The sequence below is a fragment of the Lepidochelys olivacea genome (genome assembly GCF_965140295.1).
Source record: "Lepidochelys olivacea isolate rLepOli2 genome assembly, chromosome: 4".
In the NCBI taxonomy this organism is placed as follows: Eukaryota; Metazoa; Chordata; order Testudines; family Cheloniidae; genus Lepidochelys; species Lepidochelys olivacea.
The window spans coordinates 135,403,820-135,426,560 of NC_140414.1; the positions used below are offsets into that span (position 1 = coordinate 135,403,820).

General features: G+C 42.2%; 2 protein-coding genes across 5 annotated transcripts in view; one reads left to right on the forward strand and one right to left on the reverse strand.

Moving 5' to 3' along the window:
* The window catches only part of KDM3A (lysine demethylase 3A), a 50,969-nt gene extending 43,537 nt beyond the window's left edge, over window positions 1–7,432 (forward strand). For both annotated transcript variants that reach the window (XM_084625460.1, XM_084625461.1), the window contains exons 20-25: window positions 209–339; window positions 1,198–1,317; window positions 1,407–1,546; window positions 4,741–4,917; window positions 4,998–5,132; window positions 6,727–7,432. In XM_084625460.1, coding sequence (XP_084481586.1) covers window positions 209–339; window positions 1,198–1,317; window positions 1,407–1,546; window positions 4,741–4,917; window positions 4,998–5,132; window positions 6,727–6,822 — 799 coding nt within the window. In that variant the 3' untranslated portion in view covers window positions 6,823–7,432. The remainder of the gene's footprint in view (window positions 1–208; window positions 340–1,197; window positions 1,318–1,406; window positions 1,547–4,740; window positions 4,918–4,997; window positions 5,133–6,726) is intronic.
* A 5,377-nt stretch (window positions 7,433–12,809) lies between these two features.
* Window positions 12,810–22,741, reverse strand: part of LOC311520263 (charged multivesicular body protein 3) — a 55,627-nt gene continuing 45,695 nt past the window's right edge. For all 3 annotated transcript variants that reach the window (XM_084627623.1, XM_084627621.1, XM_084627622.1), the window contains 4 exons: window positions 19,230–19,409; window positions 15,792–15,913; window positions 14,744–14,858; window positions 12,810–13,335 (listed from right to left, as the gene is read on the reverse strand). In XM_084627623.1, the coding sequence (XP_084483749.1) occupies window positions 13,196–13,335; window positions 14,744–14,858; window positions 15,792–15,913; window positions 19,230–19,409 (557 nt within the window). In that variant the 3' untranslated portion in view covers window positions 12,810–13,195. The remainder of the gene's footprint in view (window positions 13,336–14,743; window positions 14,859–15,791; window positions 15,914–19,229; window positions 19,410–22,741) is intronic.

Sequence of the window (22,741 nt, forward strand, 5' to 3'; positions counted from 1 at the left end):
CTTAAACTTCACATATCTACTACGTTCCTATGTCTTCTCTAGCTGTTTGTTCTCCTGTTTTCCCATTTAGATTTAATGAGTGCATTGATGAAAGAATTACACCCCTTGGCTGGGAAAGAAAATAATGTTGGTTGTAGTAATTTTAATAAATCTGTCCCTAAAATATTTTATACTGTTGCCTAATATTAATGGAGTTGTATTACCATAGGTTTGATGACCTGATGAATAACATTCCATTGCCAGAGTACACTAGAAGAGATGGTAAACTGAACCTTGCCTCCAGACTTCCCAACTATTTTGTTCGACCAGATTTAGGTCCTAAAATGTACAATGCATATGGTAAATAATCCTGTTAATTTTGTAGCTCATACTTTCCATATATTCCCGTAAATGTTAAATTCAGAATTAAGTACAGACCTGTAGTCATAGACAATCAGATTAGTCATTCTGTCAATCCAAATTAGGTGTTTGATCTTGGTTCCCTTTTATAAGAACTAGAATTGCTCAGATGAGTTACTGTCAATATCCATCAGTTGATCTCTTGGTTTGTATGTAATTATCATTTCTATCCTTAGTTCTCAAGAACCTCTGTGCATTCATTCCACTGTCCTTTTAATGACATATCTGCCTGTTCTCTTTGTTACTTTATTCCACCTCTCCATGGATATTTGCTTGTCCTACGTGTGCCCAATCTTTTTGGAACTCTTTTTTTCCTCTGAGCCATAGCCTCCCTTTTTAATCTCTCCCTGAGCCCTTCTTTCCTCGACGTGTGTTTAAAACAGCTCTCAGACATGGTTCTTTCAGAGCCATGCTTGACAAATTTTTCGTTATAGGGGTTGTTAGTATAGCCGCCATACTTAATAGGAACTGGATTGTTTCTGAGACTCATACTGGGCTACATGGCTATAGAAACCCTGTACTAGTAAGTCTTGAGCATGGCTTCTGTACATTTTAGCCATGTTAGGCATGAAGGCAAACAGTGTGTTAGGCCATAAGCCTATTTTGAAAATGTATTTTTTTTTACAATTGTAAATTGATAGTGAGGCCGGCCTTGGATTCTGAATCTCTGAAAAACAGTTTGATACTGTAATCATGTTAACAAACATTGTAAACATGGCTTTTCAAATACATCTGCTTCTGAAAGTGCATTTTTCTTTATTGGCTTATAAATATGTTGCATATATTTAAATTTTCCAGGTTTAATTACACCAGACGATAGAAAGTATGGCACAACAAACCTCCATTTAGATGTGTCTGATGCAGCTAATGTTATGGTTTATGTGGGCATACCAAAAGGACAAGTCAATCAAGAAGAAGGTAAAACATTTGCTCATTGAGATCAGCGATGTGTACTCGGAGGCAAAGCCCTTCAGTTAATTATGCGTTCACTCTTTGTTCTGTAACAGAAGTGCTTAAAACTATACAAGATGGCGATTCTGATGAGTTGACAATTAAGCGTTTTATAGACAGTCGAGAGAAACCTGGAGCTCTATGGCACATTTATGCTGCTAAAGATACAGAGAAGATCCGGGAACTCCTTAAAAAGGTAGGTTAATGTTATGCTTAGAAACAAACTTGCATATGGGGAACAGAAATGTGGTGATAGAGAGCTCTTCAATCTAACAAAACTCTTAACAAGATCCAATGGCTGGAAGTGGAAGCCAGACAAAACTAAGGTTAAAAAGAAATGCAAATTTTAACTGAGAGTAACTAATAGAACTGGGCAGAGAATTCCCTTTCATGGAAAATTTTTTGATATTTTGAAATTGAAATTTTGGTTTAGTTTCAATTTGGAACACAAAACAAACGCTTGGAAATTTTCTGCAAGAGGGAATGGAGCCTTGGCTCTGAGGCAGCCAACCTGCTGGGAGTCCTGGTGTCTCCAACTCCAAGGCAGTCTATAAGGCAGGTTGCCAGGGAGCAGGACAGGTGAGCTTGCAGGAATGTAGGCAGGTTCTGTAAAACTTCATAATCAAACTTTTTTTTTTTCTCTGCAAAATAGCTGGATTTTGCTAAAAGCATCAAATTCTGATGAAAAACTGCTTCAACAGAATTTTTCCAATATCTAGTAGTTAACCCTCAGTTATGATGTTCCAAAGGTTATAGTGGATTATTGATTACTGGGAATTTTAAAATCAAGACTTAGAATTCTATCCAAAGAGATGCTGTAGTTCAACCACAGCTGAATCAGTAATTGATTCAGGGAAGTCCTATAGCCTGTTATGCAGAAGGTTAAACTAGATCACAATTTTCCTTTCTGGCCTTAATCTAAAGTTAATTTCATGTGGCATGTGCTGCAGGGGCTCTTGCACCAAGAATGGCCAGGTTGTGTGATGAGTTAGAAGAATCTGGTGGTAGATGAGCAGTGGGGTCAGAGGGGAGAGTAGAAACTAGCCCAGGAGGTAAGATAAAGGAAATCTGAGTGTTTTGTGTGTGTGTGTGTGTGTTGTTTCGTTTTTGTTTTGTTAAACTGTGTTTTCAGTGGATCCTGAATTTATGGCACTGTGTGAGGATGGAGATATGATCTTAAACTGACACTCTAGGCAAGAATTTCAGTAGCCAGGGTCCACCCTCCTGACTACTACAGTGTGGCTTGAATACATTATAATCTTTAAGAATCTTAAAAACTGGTCAACTTTTAAGTCTGCTGTTAGCTGATGTGTAAAGGATTAAAACTGGAGGGAGGGGCATTTTGTAGCTGTGTCAGTCCCAAACCCTGCCAGAACAGATGCAAAACCTACACACACATCTCCACTGCTATAATGATGAACCCACCCTCCGCCCCCCACAACCCACCTTTCAAGCTCCATGGGTCCTGCACATGCCTATCCCAACACAGGGTGTACCTCATCCAGTGAACTAAATGTCCCAATAGCAACTATGTGGGTGAAACCAGACAGTAACTATATTCTTGAATGAACTCCCACAGGAAAACAAAACACAAAAACACCTTCTCACTTGTGGATGAACACTCCTCCCGCCCTCTCCAAGTGATCACTATATGTGACTTATCAGTCCTCATCCAAACCCCCACAACACTGGCAAAAGATAAGCCATAACTTTGCTGGACACTAAAAATCGACTGAATTTATGGCTTATTACAACAATCTATAACCCACTAACAACCTCCCTCTTTCTCCCTATGACTGGAGAGGTGTTAACGTGCCACTTCACCTTGAATTGTCCCTTGAAATATGTTAACTACTTATATTAAACAATTTGTTCTGCCTTGTATTAAGCTTCAACACTGGGTGAGGCCAAGTCTACACTACACACTTATTTTGGCATAACTATGTTGCTCAAGGGTGTGAAAAATCCACACCCCTGAGCAATGTAGTTATACTGACCTTAACCCCATATGTCGAAAGTGCTTATGTTGGTGGGAGAGCTTCTCCCACTGACATAGCTATCGCCTCTTGTGGAGGTGGAGTTGAGCTGACAGGAGAGCACTTAGAGCATCTTCGCCAGAAGCTATAGCGGCACAACTGCAAGTTTGTAGTGTAGACCTGCTCTGCATTTCCCATAGCTGAAGAAGAGCATTGTGTAAGCTCGAAAGCTTATCTCTCACCAACAAAAGAGACATGGGGTGGGTGAGGCATTAACACTGGAAGGGATAATTAAATTATGCAAACTGAAGAACTTTGTTTCTGCCTATCAGGACTTTGTGTAGGTCTTGCAAGACGGCTTAATTAGTGGGCTCAATTCCAGGTGTAGTCCTATTTGGTAATGGGAAAAAAAGTAAACCAGATGCAAAGCTTTTAAAAGGGAGGTGGTTGAGTCAGCCAAATGATTGGAAAGTGTATGTCTTGGTGAAAAAAACCTTGGAAGAGTGAAACTTCCAAATTCTGATGATGATGATGATTCTGGGCTGTTCTCTTGGAGAAATAAACTGCTGATAAACCTACATACTGTCTTATTCATAAGAGATGTGAATGTGGGGATCTCTGACAGGCTTATTGGTAGGGATCAGAGAGGCCTGGTACGCCAGCTAGGCTTAAGGGATGTTAATGGAAAATAAGTACACTGCTTCTACATGGGAAGTTAATACTTCCACTTCATTTCAGATGACCTTACAAAACAGTACATAGCTCTACCTTAAATATTTGTATGAGAAGACCAAAGAGGTAGATTATAGTACATATCATATCTTATTTTCTAGAACAAAACCTCTAATCCCATTGCTACACTGGTTCCCTCTATGGCCTTGGGCAAGTCACATGAAGGACGCAGAGGGGCTCTCTGTAAATGAGATACTTGTCCTTGTCACAGAAGTGTAGTGAAGACCATTAGCAAATGCTTTCAAAGCACCATAAGAATACCAAATCTTCTGTATTATTAAACAGACTGTCGTAATAACCTTTAGAGCTCTTAAAGTACTGGAGGATGAAACTTCCATTTTCATTAGTGTTTATAGCTAGTACTCAAGTATCAGGGGGTAGCTGTGTTAATCTGTATCCACAAAAACAAGAAGTCGTCCGGTGGCACCTTAAAGACTAACAGATTTATTTGGGCATAAGCTTTCGTGGGTAAAAAACGTATGCCCAAAAGCTTATGCCCAAATGTTAGTCTTTAAGGTGCACCGAACTCCTTGTTTTTATAGCTAGTACTGTAATTGAACACAAATACACAGGTCAACTACTTAATGATCTGACTTTGTTTGTCAAATACAAGAAGTGCACATTGATACAGTATTTGCCATCTCTTTGGATAGTCACTATCGTATTGTGACTGTTTGTTCAGGTCTCAGAAGAACAAGGTCAAGAGAACCCCATCGATCATGATCCAATTCATGATCAGAGTTGGTACTTGGACAGATCTTTAAGGAAACGTCTTCATCAAGAATATGGAGTTCAAGGCTGGGCTATCGTGCAGTTTCTAGGAGATGTAGTTTTCATTCCAGCAGGAGCACCGCATCAGGCAAGAACCAATGACACTATTATTGACTTGATAATTTTAGACTTCTAGATATGTGACTGATATCTTTGTTCTCTCCTCAGGTTCATAACTTATACAGTTGTATTAAAGTAGCAGAAGATTTTGTTTCTCCGGAGCATGTCAAACATTGCTTTTGGCTCACTCAGGAATTCAGATATCTGTCGCATACACATACGAACCATGAAGATAAACTGCAGGTAATTTATCAATTTTTAGTTTTATATTAAAAAAAAAATTAAACTACATATGTTGGGTTTAATAGCAACTGCATATTAATGTTATGTTGAGTTGCACTTAATGCAGGGGTGGGCAAACTATGGCCCGGGGGCCGCATCCGGCCCTCCAGACACTTTAATCCAGCCCTCAAGCTCCAGCCGGAGAGCGGGGTTGGGGGCTTGCCTTGCTCCATGCGGCTCCTGGAAGCAGCGGCATGTCCCCCATCTGGCTCCTACGCTTAGGGGCAGCCAGGAGGCTCTGCTTGCTGTTCCCACCCCAAGCACCACCCCCGCAGCTACGACTGGTCAGGAACCACAGCCAGTGCGAGCTGCAGGGGTGGCGTCCCTCCTCAGGCTCCTATGCGGAGCCTGCTGCTGCTTCTGGGAGCTGCTTGAGGTAAAGGGCCTACAGATCCTGCACCCTTGACCTCCTCCTGGGCCCCAGCCCTGATGCTCCTCCCACCCTCTGAACACCTCGGTCCCAGTCCAGAGCACCCTCCTGCACCCCCAGAGCCTGTACCTCCCTCCTGCACCCTGAACTTTTTTTTTCTAGCCTCAGCCCAGAGCCCACACCCCCAGCTGGAGCCCTCACTCCCTTCCGCACCCCAACCCACAATTTCATGAGCATTCGTGGCCCACCATACAATTTCCATACCCAGGTGTGGCCCTGGGCCAAAAAGTTTGCCCACCCCTGACTTAATGCATGTTAACAGAATGGTTTTAATTGATTTTTAAATCAAATTCTGAAGAATAACTCTTCAGAAGTAATTGAATTTTCTGTATAAGTTTTGTGGAGAAAGCTTTTTAAAATTTTGCCCTGTCTTTGGTTTCATGGAGCTGAAGAACTATAGTCTCCCCTAATTCCAAACTTCTCTCAAACTCATATTTTGTATAAGCCAGTCTTGAACTTTTAAAAATGAGTTATTTCTCTAGTTTGAAATAACCTAATGGAGTCGCACTGAGATTAGCCAATGAAACTGTCAGGGGGGAGAGCTGGGGGCTCTGGAAGAGGACATATAGCATTGATAGATTCAACTGCACCTACATTCCTTTCATCATTGCCATCTCAGTCTCAGCTGTTCCCCCTCCACCATCCATGTCCTGTATATCTCCATCCTCATGCTGAACAAGTACTATGCAGCCTTAACTCTGGCCATAACTACAATACACCATTGGGTTCACGTGCAGATTCAGTTCAGTACCATATATAACTAGGTGAGCCAAAATATAGAACAGTTATTAACAATCATCCAGTCATTGTTTGATACTTAGGAAAATATCTCAAGTAGCCACTTATACCTGATGCTATACCTCACCTAATTGCACACACCAATACATAGCCACATACAGAAGTAAGTAGAATGGACTTTATTCAGGCTACACCAACCTTCAGTTAATTGTTGAAACTTGAATGTACAGCCTTAAACATGGTTGGAGTTCATGGATGCTGCTTATTTTGGAAAAAGTCAAAACTTTTTCACTCTACAAGAGGCTAAATGTAAAATCTTCAAGACTGACTAGATAAATGCTTTAGCTTTGCCTCTTTAAAGTGGTTAGCTTCTTGTTTTCCTTCTAGGTGAAGAATGTCATATACCATGCTGTTAAAGATGCAGTTGGGATATTGAGAGCTAATGAATCCAGCCTTAGCAAACCATCAGGTGGAAAGCCTTAACCATGAACTGTGAAACTGAAAAATATTGGCAGCAGTTTAAACTATTCCATCAGGACCTCCTGTGGATGCTGAGATTGTTACCTCATCTTCCTTTCAGCAGTACCAGAGGATCATGGTACTTTGTTCTATGTATTTGTCTAATGTTTACAAACCTGAGATGTATATGTAGTAATATTAACATTAACAGACTGTGACATACTGTGAATGCTCATTTGCAATAGAATTTTATAAGGAGAAACTCTCCAACCTGTACAAAGATACGTCCTGTAAACCTTACTCTGGAAAATATGTACACTGGAAATTTCCAAATTATCCATTTGAAAAATGTTAATCAAGACATGATGCAAAGGTCATCAACTTTTTTATAATTTGCTTTTGGGGGGAGGGGACAGGAGGAAGTACAAAGTTTTGATTTAATAGCCAACAGTAAGTGTACTGAGCGCAGTTCTTAAGTTTTTACATTAACACAGAACTAACATCAAAAATGGTATTAAAACTAGTGTATATTGACAAGGATGGGGATTAACCATCTTCAGTTAAATGTGTTTACATTTCTACATGTTAAATGAAAAGGGCATTTTCATTAAAAATTCCTGTTTTGAAACTTTGATTTCCAGCTTAAACTGGTATTTGTACTCTAACTCTAGGGTCTAATAGTGAATACTATTATTTCTGTTTTAAGAGTGTGTTCCTTTTCCAACCTCTTCTGTTGACCCTCTAAACTGACTACCCTGATACAATGCTATTAAGTTAAAAACAAAGTATATACAAAAGCAAGGTGTTTCAGGGTAGAAACTTCTACCTTGTGCTTAAAGAAGTCTGAACTAAAAGCCTAGGCAACTGGAAATTAAATTGCATTTAATAGCACTTTTACAGACTTGGTTAACTGAAGTTTGATTTAACTACTCAAGTTCTTATTCCAATACTGTTACTGTAGTCTCTGCAATAGAATGAGATGTGAATTATCTATCCCACTCTAGATCATGTCAAAGTGGTTTTCAAGGCTGTATTTAAAAGAGCAGGTAGCCCCATAAGGGCCCAGGCTGCGGGGCTGGTTCATTACTGTGTAGACTTCTGGGCTTGGGCTAGAGCTCAGGCTTTGGGCCCTTATTACCAATTGCTTGATCCCTCTTCTTCCAGGCAACCCTTCAGCTACTCAACCTCACTGTTCATAATGCTTCTCCACTAAGGTTCTCACTACTTTGTCCAATAATTCCTTCCCCTTTCCTCCTTTAACCCTGCATCTTATGCCAACAGGTATTTTTCGGTGGTAGAAAAAAAATATGGCACTAATACCTATTGTCACCCTGATCTGTCCCTCTACTGGATCCCTTTCCCTACCTGTTTTGAGCTCCGATTGTAAACTTTGGAATATGAACTACATGTACAGCTCTTGAAGAAAAAATGTTAAGTGCTTGTCAGTCTTGATGCACCTGCACCATATGCATTGAGGTGATCATGAAATGACAGATCTCCTGAGTCTGTTGCTCTTACTCCTTCCTTTCGGTAGACTAAGAAAATGGACTTTATAAAGGATGATTTTAACAAACTCAAACTAGTAGTTTTTTTTCTTGCCATGTGACCTTAGGGAAGGAGGAGTGCAGGAGAACTGTCAGTTTCTTAAAGAGATAATGTTAGACAACAGTAAACTAGCCTCCTGCAAAGGAAAGATACGAAGAACAGTAAGAGGCCCCTGACTCCATCATGAACTTTTTAATGACTGGAAAATCAGAAACATTCTACAGAAAATGGAAACATAGATAAACTTGGTCCGAGTGAGTACCAAAGAATAGCTAGAGACAAACTCAAACTTAGTCTTGTAGAGCTATAATAGATTTGATTTTGTGTTTGGAGCTAATAAGTTTGCCTTGCTCAAAATCAGCCCCAGCCAATGAGATTGAACAAAGTGGACATGGAGGGAGCAATTTTTTTGGACTTAACTGACATCTAGCCAATTGTTTAAATATGGGAAGATGTGAATTCCCAACCTCTTGAGATAGGCTGCCACTATTGGGTCATGCAGTTAGTAAACAGCCCAAAGATGAAAACTATATATTGATAATGCTGATCTGCCCCTATCTGAAGCTTCCTGTAGCTCAGGACAATTGCTGCACAAAAATAAGCATCCTGAAGATCAAGAGCACCAAACCAGTTGGGTGGGTGGGTGGGGTCTAGTGCAGCTAATGTTCTTTGAGTGGTGGTCCCTATTGTATTCCTCTGAAAAAGCTCTACACATACATCCTAACCCTCAAAGTAGTATTGCTCAGTGGTTCACATGTGAGCCCTTGTATTGCCTCATGGTTCATAAGATTTTATTGGGTTTTATTTTTTGTTGTACTTTGGTAACTCCTAGTTTTTTTTAAGGATTTGTGACTCCACCTTGACAGTGTTCCCTGCCAACCAATCTTTCCCCTGCTGAACTCTGTCAGGGTAGTGGGTTATTCCAAAGATGCCATGATTCAAAGCTTGTGCTTTCTACCCTTGTTCACTTTCTATCAATGACTAACACCAACACCGTTTGTACTGTTTGGGGGAAGCCTACATCACCTCTTGGTGCAGAATCTCTCTCTCCTTCCCTGCTCATACAGGGGAAGGCCAAAGTCAGATCCTGGATAGGGTGCATCAGCCTGAGCACTTCCCCTACCATGGAGCTTCCATCCAGATCCACCAGCACCAGAACTATGAACCTCACATCAGGGCAAGCCATGAGCTGTGGAAGCATGTGCATAAGCATAGCTGTAAGTCTCAATCCAAGAGAGATGCTGCACTGTCCACTAGTTCCAGCCACAGAGTTGCTATGCACTCCAAGGTGCAAAGGAGTGATAGGCTACACCACTTGCCAGATCTGCTGGTTATTGCACCAAATCCTGCCTTGGCTCTGCCAGATTCCCATGATTTGTCAGTCCTGAGACAGGTGCTTTTACTGGTTCTGGTCCTGTCAATAGACTGGACACCATTGACTCTGGGGAAAATTGGAAGTGCTCTCAGCCCTCATGAACTGTTTGCCCTGAAAGGAGTGAGGTTTCCTTACATTCTGGTGCACTCACCTCTGCAGAGGGCTCCATCTCCTGCATTGCATTTACCTCCTGCTGGCCATACCTCTCAATGCATCTTGCTCTGTCAGCCAGTCATTCACACAAGACTAACTCCTGAATCCAAGGACCTGGATGTTCACCTCTTTCATTTCAGAAATACAAACTACCGGAGGGTTGCAAGGCCTCTGTGGCAATTTCCTCCTTTGCCTTACCCAAGAAGCTGGTATCCAGCTCCTTCTGTTGTTGTACTTGTGCTGCTGGATCAACTGGGTTGGCCATATTGGAGTTCATGGCCCCAGTATTTGCCTTCAGAACAGTCTCCTTTTGGCTCAGGAGAACCCCCATTTCACTGCCCTACTCTTCATCCAGTAGACATTTGGAAGTAGTTAGACAATGCACAATCAGCCCAGCTCTGACAGCACTGTATGGGGAGACTTTGGCAAACCAATAAAGTGCCTGAAACCACTACTGCTTATTACTGACAGTAGCCTGTTCAGCAGGCTGTAAATTGGCCATGCAGCAGCCTTAGCTTAACCAAGGCAGGAGGGGATGGGGTTTTGGGTGCCACAGAAAGGGCAGCTTGACCCCATATCCTTCCTGATAATGTTGAAATTGCCAATATATGTATTTTAGAAAAACCAGAAGCTTGTCTATAACATACCTTCAGGAATGTGTCTGTCAGGGCCTCAAGGCATGCACATGCTGAAAAAAACAGTTAATTGATGAGCATAAGGAAACCTCTTGCTTGACCTTTAAAAGTTGCTTGCTTAGCAAGTTTTTTAATGTGACATGTCATTGTATTACTAATGTATGAAAAAGGTTGAGGTAGTGGGACTCTTCAGGAGGTTTCTTCAGGGATGGTCCCCAGAACACATATTGGGGTCCCCATGGGCAGACAGAAGATTGTCCAAAGGAAGCCTGTCACTGTGCCCCTTGAAAGTTACTCAGCTTTGGTAATTATCAAGGGTTGGGGGTGTTTTACTAACCTGTTGCAGACACATGTAAGTGCTTGAGACAAAGTTTAGCTTTAAGTGAAAGCACTCCTGTGTTGCCCTGTTTGTGCCAGCCATCTATCAGTCAGATGGCCGTGTCTCCCTTAATTTATTTCCTGACACTACCTCACAGATTAAAAGTTACCAAAAGTTTTGGATTGACAGAACTCCGGGTAACAGTACCAGTGCAGCTGGAGAGATTCACTTTGTCTCCAGACGCAGTTGTGTCAGACACCTTCAACTGATAAGTGATTATCAGTTTCAAGAACACCTAGGGAGAATAGCCAGTGCTCTTGAGATGCCACTGGAAGAGGCGCAGGACAGTCAGCACAAGTTACTAGAGGTTCTACACTCATTGGCACCAGCAAGAGTAGCCTAATCATAGAATATCAGGCTTGGAAGGGACCTCAGGAGGTCACCTAGTCCAAGCCCCTGCTCAAAGCAGGGCCAGTCCCCAACTAAATCATCCCAGCCAGGGCTTTGTCAAGCCTGACCTTAAAAACTTCAAAGGAAGGAGATTCCACCACCTCCCTAAGTAACCCCTTCCAGTGCTTCACCACCCTCCTAGTGAAAAAGTTTTTCCTAATATCCAACCTAAACCTCCCCCACTGCAACTTGAGACCATTACTCCTCATTCTGTCATCTGCTGCCCTGAACAGTCTAGAGCCATCCTCTTTGGAACCTCTTTTCAGGTAGTTGAAGGCTACCCCCACTCACTCTTCTCTTCTGCAGACTAAACAATCCCAGGTCCCCAGCCCCCTAATCATTTTCATTGCCCTCTGCTGGACTCTGCAATTTGTCCTCATCTTTCTGTAGTGGAAGCCCAAAACTGGATGCAATAAGTCCAGATGTGGCCTCACCAGTGCCAAATAGAGGGGAATAACCACTCCCCTCAATCTGCTGGCAATGCTCCTACTAATGCAGCCCAAAATGCTGTTAGCCTTCTTGGCAACAAGGGCACATTGGACTCATATCCAGCTTCTTGTCCACTGTAATTCCCAGGTCCTTTTCTGTAGAACTGCCGCTTAGCCAGTCGGTCCCTGGCCTGTAGCAGTGCCTCCTAAGTGCAGGACTCGGGTTCAACAAGGACAAATGCAGATTTCTTCTGGCCCAATTTGACAAGGTCACTCTAGACCCTGTTCCTACCCTCTGCCCCCAGCTTAGTGTCATCCAAACTTTCTGAGGGTGCAATCCATCCCATCATCCAGATCATCAATGAAGATGTTGAACAAAACCAGCCCCAGGACCCACCCCTAGGGCACTCTGCTTGATATGGGCTGCCAACTAGACATCGAGCCATTGATCACTACCTGTTGAGCTCAACTATCTAGCCAGCTTTGTATCCACCTTATAGTCCATTCATCCAATCCATACTCTTAAAACTTGCTGGCAAGAATATTGTGGGATATTGTCTCTTCCAACCCTAATTTTCTATGAATGTATTGAGTACCCAATTCCTTAAAAATAGAGCTTCCTTCACTGGTTTCTTGAGCTCTCAACAACAGTAGGCTTCATCCTTCTTTTATCAAGCACCAGTCTTACTTCTGAAGAGATACCCTGCTGTCCTGATAAAGGGTTTGCTAAAAAGGACTTTGGGTAAGGGACAGTAGAAAAACATGCTTCAGTAACATTTGTTAAAAATTGAACAGCTACAGCCTGAAGCATAGAACTGTTACAGCAGTGGTCAAAGTCTTTACAGCTCAGTTTTCCCATTTGTGCACTGGAGTGGAAAATAGCTCCTGTTGAAGAAGGCTGGGTGGGTTAGTCTGCACTTGTAAAATGCTTGATCTCTGGATGGAAGGGGGGGGATAGAAATAGCTTTAAGAAAATAAACTAAATGCTTCAGCATAGACTGACCATTGACCAAAACTTCCCTTTCCTCACCATTATCAGCTTGAATACACACAAAGGTTAGAACAGACTCAAACTAAGATGCAAGCTAAACAGACCCAAGGGGAGCAAGTGTTAAACAAGAAGTTTATTAAAATCCATTCGTAATGTTTCAGAAAAATGTACACACACTTAAATATTAAAGGGTTTTTTTGGTAGCAGCTTAAGCCAGTACAAGTACTTTGTTAGAGGAAGACCCTACCTTGCCACAAAGAATATTTTTGGAAAGATTGTTTTAGATCTGAAAATACATTACACCCACTATTTCCCTATAGCCTACATTACCTGTGAAAGGTTGGCAAAAATAACCTTTATAGAACACAAGCCCCAGGAAAAATGTATATTACAGGAAGTATTTTCAGAAACAAAGTTTTACATTTTACAGGAGGAACAGACCATCCCAGAGCAAAAAAACCAAACCACAAAAAAAACAAGCTGTACATATGAACTTAATATCTAGCTACGGAGTGTAGCTAACCGTGACTGCATTGCTTCAATATCCTCTTCCTCTTCTTCATCAGCTATACCAACAGCCCCTATGGGCTCAGTTTCTGGAAGAGCATCTGTAACTTTGCTAGGTGCTTTACCCAATGCCCCTGAAAACAAGCAAGATAATGTCCAGAATCATCATTAATCAGTCAGTCATCTGTATTTAACAAATGGAGAAGTTCTCAGGTAGCTGCACATTTTAGAGGTTTAAAAGTAACAGAAGTCAGCCACTGCTGTACAGTTGAGACAGCATGTTGGAAATTTAGAGACAAGTGATTAGGCTATCTAGGCAATAATTCATGATCAATTCTTCCTAGTGTTTACCATACAGTGTCTTGCCCATTTTAAAGTGTCTAGATGAGCACTGTACTCTAATTCTAAGGGCTCTAGGGAAAGATAGTGGGAGACTCATGCTGTGACACTAACCCGACCCTGGCTCCCTGTACTCCTGTGGCCACAGGCAAAATAGATTAAAAGTAGCTCGCCTTCCTGCTTTATTCTTCTGAGGCTCTTAACAGTTGTGAATGGGAAGAGCTCCTTGTTACAGGGCAACTTCACTTCTGTTCCCATGGTACTCAGTCGTGACAGCATCTATGGCCCAATCCATAAACCCAAATGCTGCAGAGCATTACTCATCTTTTGGCAAGTGAGCAGAGGATTAAAGAGTATTTTTAAAAAGGAAAAGAAATGTGAGGCAGGGAAAGGGGGACCAAAAAAAAAAGAAAAAGGGGTTTGGGAACTGGGCACAAGGAGACACGGCAAAGCATGGGGCAGGGAACCTAATTCACCCATAGGACTAGCCACTAAGGAGGCTGGGACTTGTGGGACTTCCAGCTTCCCTGTAGCCCTTCAGATAACAGTCTACAGTCAGAGACTTCTGATTTAATATTTTATATTCAAAGCACTTTTACAAGTTGTCTCATTTAATAAGGAGATTTTCCAATTATTCAGCCTAGATTTTACTTAAAAAGGGACACAGTCAAGTGGTTCAGGGCCAATTGTTTTGGTGTTGTTTAAGCTGCGTAAGACCCAACAGAGATTTTCATTTTTTCAAAAATTGGAAAATAGGGGGAAAATAGTTAAACTAAAGTGTGTTTAGCCCAAACAGTGTAGCAGCCTGTGACCCTGACTAGATCAGAATCAAAAGCAATGCACTCCGCTATTGTTACTGTACAAGTTGAGAGAAACACAAAGTAACTAAACTGCAGCAAGCATGAATTTATTTAAATTCTGGTTTAAGGGGTTACTAGTACCAAAAGGAAAGTGGCTTTTTAAAATAAGGTGATAACCTGACCCTGTCTCTATTGAGTTCTGTGCATTCCTCCTATTTATACTTTTTGGACCCACCCTAGCCAGTTCTTTCCTGCCTCAGTATTCACGATTATGAGCTACAGTACTTCTGTTCCATCTCTGAGGGCCCCATCTTGTGAAGTACTGAGAACTCCCTGCTGCCACTTAAACTAAGGGCATTCAACACTGGGCCCCCAGACATTTAGTCCAGGTATATGTACTCACCAGCTGTAATCTCAAACAGGATTTTATCGATTTCCAGCTCTGCTTCCTCTTCCATTTCCTCTTGGTCTTCCATATTTTCAAAAGTATCCTCTAACATTTCTTCTATGATACCAGCCTATAGGGAAATGGAAGATAACAGATCCCATTTCTGGGACTTACAGCCAGCCAGCAGCGCAGCACTCTCAGGAAAGTATATTCAGCTCCCTCAATTTCATAATAGTCCAGATTATGCGTGCCGCTATCTCACCCATCAAAGGACTCAGCCTTGCTTCCAATAGCAGCTTATCTACTACACACACCATCCTTGTGCTTTCCTGATAGTTCTGTAATTAAGTCAGCATGCAGTGGAGCTGGTTTAGCATGTGGGTTATTTTTAAAATACAGACGCTTTGAACATTTTCACTGCAACAAAATGACGCGTTATTGCACACTTACTGTGAGGAAAGAATGATTGACAATCAAGAGTAGGATAACCCAAGAATTAAACTGCAGTGTTGTCTTATTAACACCTTAGAGCAATATATCAAATTTATTGCCCTATATTTAATCAAATACAACTACAACAGGAAACACTGAAATCTTTGAAAAGCCAGCCTGTATGTTAATGCTCCAGTCAGTCACACACAGCTATATTTGCCCAAATGATATTCTGTAATCAACTAAAAATTTTGGAAGCTTTTTCTATAAATTTCACTGGGAACACTTTTTCTTTAAAGAAAAATCCCCCTGCAGGGCTTGGAAACCAAACATTACAAAATTACACTAGCGCATATCACATGAGCACAGTAAAATGGATAAGAAAAAAGTTTTAGTAATCTAGAGTATTAACGTAAGAAAATTATTATTTAAAAGTGTGTTTTTAACTTGAGTATTCCTTTAATAGCAGCAGAGGAAGACTCTGGAACCTATGTCCTGTCTGTGTATATTGTAAGCTCTTCAAGGCAGGGACCATTTTACTATGCGTTTGCACGCTGCTGAACAATGGGACCCCAATCTCACTTTGAATGTCTAGGTGCTATCGTAATACACAATATATTTCAGAACTTACCTTCATCATTTCTTTGGACAATTCCCTCATCGTTGCCTGAATTTCAGGGATTTTTACTAGATTTTGCATGGCTTTCATGACCTCTGTGCTCTTCTGTAACGAACCTGCCACCCGGAGGACAGCTGCCAAGAGAAGGCATGGAAAGGCTTTAGAATGAAGCCAGCAGAGGGGAACAAAACTGACGAGAGTCCTGCTTGTACAGATCATCATCATTTTGGCATCTAGGAAAGTGCATATAAGAAAAGAGATTGTCCATTTACTTAATCACCTTCTAAACTTAAAGTTGTCTGCTTTAGGAGAGGGGAAAAATCTGACTTTCCCTGTTTCTGAAAGATGGAAGAGTTTTAGTGGAGATACTGCTCCAATTAACTGCAGTTGAGCCAGGCCAATAGATCTAGATTCCACCCCACCTGCAGTTAGATTCAGAAAATAAAAAGTTTCTGTTTGCTCTTCTCAGGTGGGAAGTTGATGAGCATGGAATAAAACCTACACAGAAAGTCTTACTGAAGTTTTCATGCTGGTCAGGCGAGCAAGACTATGTATCCAGTTATCTGATTATTCATGATATTAGTACCCTGATGTCGTGAAGCCACGCTTGTAGTCTGACATTTTTGGGAGAATTAGAAACTCTCTCACTGTCAGGAATTCACATCACTGGATTGTTGTAAAGCCATTTAATATTGAATTAGATAACTGACAATTGCCCCTTTTTGAACAAGAAATAAAAACTGGACTAAAATACAGCCTAAATTGGGTTTCTATCAATATTTTTTTTGCAGTGGCTAATTAACAGTCCTGGGCAACCTCCAACGATGTCTGTGAAGCTAATTATTAGAATGGTGCTTAAATGTTCCTTAAATGTCAAATCCTGAATAAAGATAAAGTTGAGAAATAACAGCATCTCTTTATTAATAATGAAGAGTTCCCATATTTTAAACGACACTCTTGAATTAAGGGGATGAATTTCACATGGTACTTTTCATTTCAAAACTCTCCTAGCTTACAAGTGTTTTTAACATCAGGCCTGAATAATGAGAAGGTACAGAAATATCAAAACATTTCAATTGTATTGATAGTCAAAGTTTTTCAAGCCAATTAGGGGTCAAATAAAAATACAAGCCAGAATCCCACCTTCCTTTCTGCCTCTGATAAAATAATGGCTATAATATCACTGTTATTACTGTGGTGGTATCAGTAGTAACTCTACAGTGAAGACGGCCTTCAGTTTTTCACTTAAAGGAGGATTAAAATCCCTCTAGAGTAGAGTTCATTGATTGAATTTAGTTCCCAGATTTACCATTACTATTGTTCAGATTAGTTTTGTTGGACACTTTGTTGGGTAAAATAGTTACTAAACTCTCCAGCAAAGGTAACTGTAATAAATCAATGAAGTTTGATATGGAGGTCTCCTGGTAGCTAAGCCATCACAGTCCCCACAAACGAAAAACTTCTTACACACACACCCCCACAACCTATTATCATGGCATCCTGCATAACAGGCACTTTGGAAATCTCAGAATTAGAAACAAAAGTAATTCCTCTTAATTATAACTAAGGCTACATTTTAGTCATGCGTATTTTTAGTAAAAGTCATTGACAGGTCATGAGCCGTTTATTTTTGTTTACTGCCCGTGACCCGTCCATGACTTTTACTATATACCCAACTAAAACTTGAGGGGATGGGGGGTGTGGCACAGGGGCGCAGTGGGTGCTCGCATGGCCTGGGGGGGCACCGCAGCTCAGGGAAGTGTGGCGGGTGCTTGGGGGGGGATGGAGGGGAGTGGTGGTTCCCTACCCAGCTCCTAGCTCCATGTGCTGCCTCAGCTCTGTCCCAAGCCCTGGTTCTGCAGCTCCCATTGGCTGGGAACGGTGGCCAATGGGAGCTGCGGGGGTGGTGCCTGCAGGCAGAGGCAGCACATGGAGCTAGGAGCTGAGGGAGGGGACTTCCTGTTGCCCTTCCAGAGGGCTCCCCACAAGTAGCCACCGCCTCGCCCCCCAGCCCTGAGCCCCACAACCCCAAACTCCTGCTGCTGGGGGGCAGTAGGGCAGAGACTGTCTCAGCAGCAGCCAGGCGGCTCCTGGGCCAGCCACACCAGGCTGCTGCAGAAATTACAGAGGTCACAGAAAGTCACGGAATCCATGACTTCCATGACAAACACGGAGCCTTAATTATAACCATTTGCATGGACATACAGCAAGAACTAACACCTGGATCAATAAGTCTTCACTTACTGTCTTCCAATCCTGCCTCCCTAGTTCTGCTGCCCAGCCAACTTGTTGGGGAGCCTCCTCCCGTGGCCCACCTTTTCAGCCTCGCACCTCAGTTTTTTGGTGGTTGGCTGGTCGTTCTTTCTGGAAGCTGTTCACACACCCAGCCAGTCCGTCACCCTGCTTTTCTCTACACCTCTTCCAATGCATTTCTCCCCTCGTCCCCAATGGACCTGATAAGTCACACTAGGTCTCCTCTTAGCAAACAGATATACATATGATATGATTAAATCAGACTCTGGCGCCTGTTGTGGACTAAAGAAGGTGCCTCCACTGCAGAGCTAGGAGCTCCTCCTCATTTTGTTCTGTGTTTGTACACCACCACAGGGTCCTGGTCCATGACTAGGGCTTTTGGGTGCTACAGTAATACAAATTAATAATAAGGCAACTGCTTGCAAGTCTTCCCCTCCCTATCCTTGGATCCCTTTTCTCCCTGCTGCTGTTAGGAGCTACAGTGTGGGGAGTTATCAGTGATAGACCAGCCAGAAAATGCATTTTAAAGGGAGATTTCAACATGGACAACAAGGCTTGTAGATGGTCAAGAAGGGGGCAAAAATTCTAAGTGTAGGGGAGGCATGGAAGAAGGTCTCAGTAAGGGGTTGTCAAATGCTTTGACAGATGAAAAATGGTCTAAGTGCTAAATAATAAGCCATTGGGCAAATTGTTCCTCTTCTCTGTCAAGCCCACCCTTGCTTTGATGCTTCACAGTGCAGGACTCTTGCTTTAAAAACCACAGGAATTCATGCAAGAAGATACAGGGTGCTCTTACAAATGAAATACCCCTCGGATACGCAGCCTGTCAAAAAACACCCCACCCCAGTAACAGAACGTGATCAAGCTCTTCTTGTAATGCTAGAATCTTTCTTACAAGGGGCTCTGGAGTCAGCCAGCATTACTCATACTATTACTATACTATACTCATCGCTATTTTAGAAACGCTCAAAGAAAAACAAACAGACACACAGCGCATCATGAGAGGAAAGACTACCTTTTGGAGCAGATGACTTAAGTGTAAATACATCCTGCAGGCTTGGACTCATTTGAGATAGGCCCAAACCATCCCAAACTTTGACAGAATTTGACTCCAATTTTGAAACATTCAGCTCAGGGCCAACCTCTACCGTTAATCTAAGGAACAGTTATTGTATTTAGGTGCAACAAGGTTCTTACCAAGCTGGTTCTTCATCCCCATGAGCACAGAGTTCATGTGTGCTTTGGATGCATAGAGTTTGCTCACAGCCTTCCGAGAGCGGATCATTTCCTTTGCCAAAACCACACACACGTCTTTTTGACCCTTTTTGGCAGCATCTTTTACTGACCGCTTTACCTTTTCTTCTTCTCTTTGGATGTCTGGGTTACAAAGGACAAACAAGTACGGACAAGTCGTCAGAAATGGCTGGAAGCTAGGAGCAGACATTCATTGCTTATTGGAGTGCATTTTTAAAAGCAACAGTTCATCATTAAAACTTTCCACTTCAATAATGCCTTTCATTTAAGCATGTATCCAGCCACTGAAGATTGAATGGGGTATTGTGGTTTATGCATCACCAACAGATTTGTTAACTAAAGTTGTAATAGCAAAATATCTATTTCTAGCATAGCACATCCAGTTCTATGATTTCCCTTACATCAGTCTGTCACAGCATTACCTCCAAGCTTTCCAAGCACCTGGCTGAGATTAGCTCCTGTATGAAGAGCAGCTGGCTGAAGCTAAACTCTGATGAGAGTGAAATAATGCTGACCAGAAGAGGGAAGCACTTTGAACCACTCACCTCCTCCATTACAATTGCCATCATCAAAGGCAGCCACATTCACATTGTTAGATTAATGCAATCTGCTTGCTGTAAACCAGACACTGCACTGCGCTCAGACAGCCAGACAGTTGTGGTGGCAATGAATGCCCATTTCCATCTACAACTGGTCAAGGAACTACACCCAGTCCTATCCGACACAGATCCAACCATGTTGAGAGACGTTATAACCTCTAATCATACTTACTGAAATTCCTTATACCTATGAAGTTAGTGCCGTAAAGGAAGCTACATCTATCGAGATGCCAACCTCGATCATACTTTTAGGGATGTTTATGAAAAAGTTAGGGAGGTTGCTTGGACCTCTCCGCCCCTTCCCTTTGGAGAAACTGGGACCTCTTGTCCCTCTCCTCCAATGGCTGGGTTCCCCTCACTCCTCTACTTGTTGACCCTCACCCTTAAAGAGAAAGAAGGATCAGCCCTAGGAAACGTGCCCTCCTATGCTGCCTAGTGCCCTTAATTACTTTGGCCATTCCTGGCTTAGAACTCCTTGCTGGGATGATCCTCCTCCTCTATCACTGCTGCCTTCTCCTCCTGCCCTTCCGACCTCACCTCCCTTTCAGCCTGGGAAGCCAGGTCTGATAGGAAGCAAACCATGGCAAACCAGTGGGGCTTGGGGTGGTGCTGGATTCACTGCCCAAGCCACAGGCTGTGCATGAATTGCCTCAGGTGGATCCTGGTGGAGAGCTCTAGTCCCTAGAGCACGTTGACAAAGTCCAGCATGGCCCACTTGGGGCAGTTAAAGAGCAACACGCAGCCTGTGGCTTGGGCAGTGAATCCAGCAGTGCCCCAACCTATTCAAAACCACCACATCTTCCTCCTTTCCGACCCTCATGGTGCAGTCTGTGCACGAGTCATACGGCAGTGGAGAAAAAAGCCCCCCATTCCCACAATGCTATATGCTGTGTTTGTTGGACTCCAGTGGTGGTGAGTGACACACACATTTTATTTATGTGACAGAGACAAAATTAGTAGATTTAAACTTAAAATTGTAATTTTGTAATTACATGTGCAAATTCAGCAGGAGTACTGAAAGTTAGGAATGCTTGGTATGTCTGCATCTGGTTCAGAACAGAGCAACTTGCCTTCTCACTAAGACAGGTAACTGGGAATGCATCATCCTGATTTCCCAGTCCCTGCACTGGCTCTCAAACACCTAGAGGTCAAGGCTGCTGTTCTGAATTTCAACAGCTTGCATGAAATCAGCCCCCACTAACTACCCGAGAGACACCTTTCTTGTGATAATCTAAGCTCCACACCACTGGAAAAGATGAAGTGACCAAGAAAGAGGGGAAAACTAGTAGCCAAAGAAAATGGAAATTTCTTAGGAGCTGGACCAAGATTACGGAAATGACTGCCAGCCTCATCGCATTCAGAACTACATGCTAAATCCATCTGTCTGCTATAGCTTTCCCACAATAACGTTCTCAGTCACATTATCACTCACATTTAAATCCCTAACATCTTGTTTGTTCCTGCCAACTGGGCTGGGAAATAAAGGTTTGTAGAAGGTGTTCATATACCATTATGATGGGTGACCTCACAAAAATGTAGGTTTCAGAGTAGCAGCCGTGTTAGTCTGTATCCGCAAAAAGAACAGGAGTACTTGTGGCACCTTAGAGACTAACAAATGTATTCTGTTCTTTTCACAAAAATGTAGATGGTTTAGATTCACTTTGCTTCTTCAGGAAGCAGAAATCTTTCATCTATTTAGACTCCATACACATTTTGTAAATAAATGGCTCAACTTCCCAACTAGCTTTGCAAGTTATTTTAGAATCACATTTGTTTATTACTCAAAATCTTTAATCTCGCCGGTGGGATAATCACTTACTTTGTCAGACACAGTTCATTAAATAATTAAGCTTTGACTTGCTTTCCTGCCAGGTTTATACACTTTCACTGGCATTTAATGAACAAGGCTTAGAAGCAATTCATAGTATTCCACCTGGTGCATTAACTTTTAAATATAAAATGGTACATTCAAAATACATCCATTTGAAACAGCTGTATGGCTACTGTTGATATCATTGATAATGTTATATGATTAGAGAAGCCCTTTATTCTGGAAACTTTCAACAACATTGATAGACTTAGGAACACCTGAATGGCCTAACTCAACCTTAGTTTAGTCTCCAGCTTAACTTCCAGCATTTGATGTGACCAATATTATCGGGACAATCCCAATAGTTGGGGCTTTGTCTTCTATATGCAACTATGTCTCCCCGCCCCCCGGCAAAAAAGAAAGTGTCCTGATTTTTCACAGTTGCTAATTTGATGTCCATGTACTAGATGTGAGGAAGAACAATACTGAATAGCGTCTTCACAAAATGAATTCCAGTCTTTTATACTTTGAAGTTAAGGTACTGTACAATGCTCAGCTTGGAAAAGAGATGACGAAGGGGGGATATGATAGAGGTCTATAAAATCGTGACTGATGTGGAGAAAGTGTTATTTACTCCTTCTCATAACACAAGAACTAGGGGTCACCAAATTAAATTAACAGGCAGCAGATTTAAAACAAACTAAAGTATGTATTTTTTCACACAATGCAGTGTCAACCTGTGGAACTCCTTGCCAGAGGATGCTGTGAAGGCCAAGATTATAACAGGGTTAAAAAAAGAACTAGACAAGAACTAGGATAGGTCCATCAATGGCTATTAGCCAGGATGGGCAGGGATGGTGTCCCTAGTCTCTGTTTGCCAGAAGCTGGGAATGGGCCACAGGGGATGGATCACTTGATGATTACCTGTTCTGTTCATTCCCTCTGGGGAACCTGGCATTGGCCACTGTCGGAAGACAGGATACTGGGCTAGATGGACCTTTGGTCTGACCCAGTATGGCCGTTCTTATGCATAAGCTTCCTGAAAT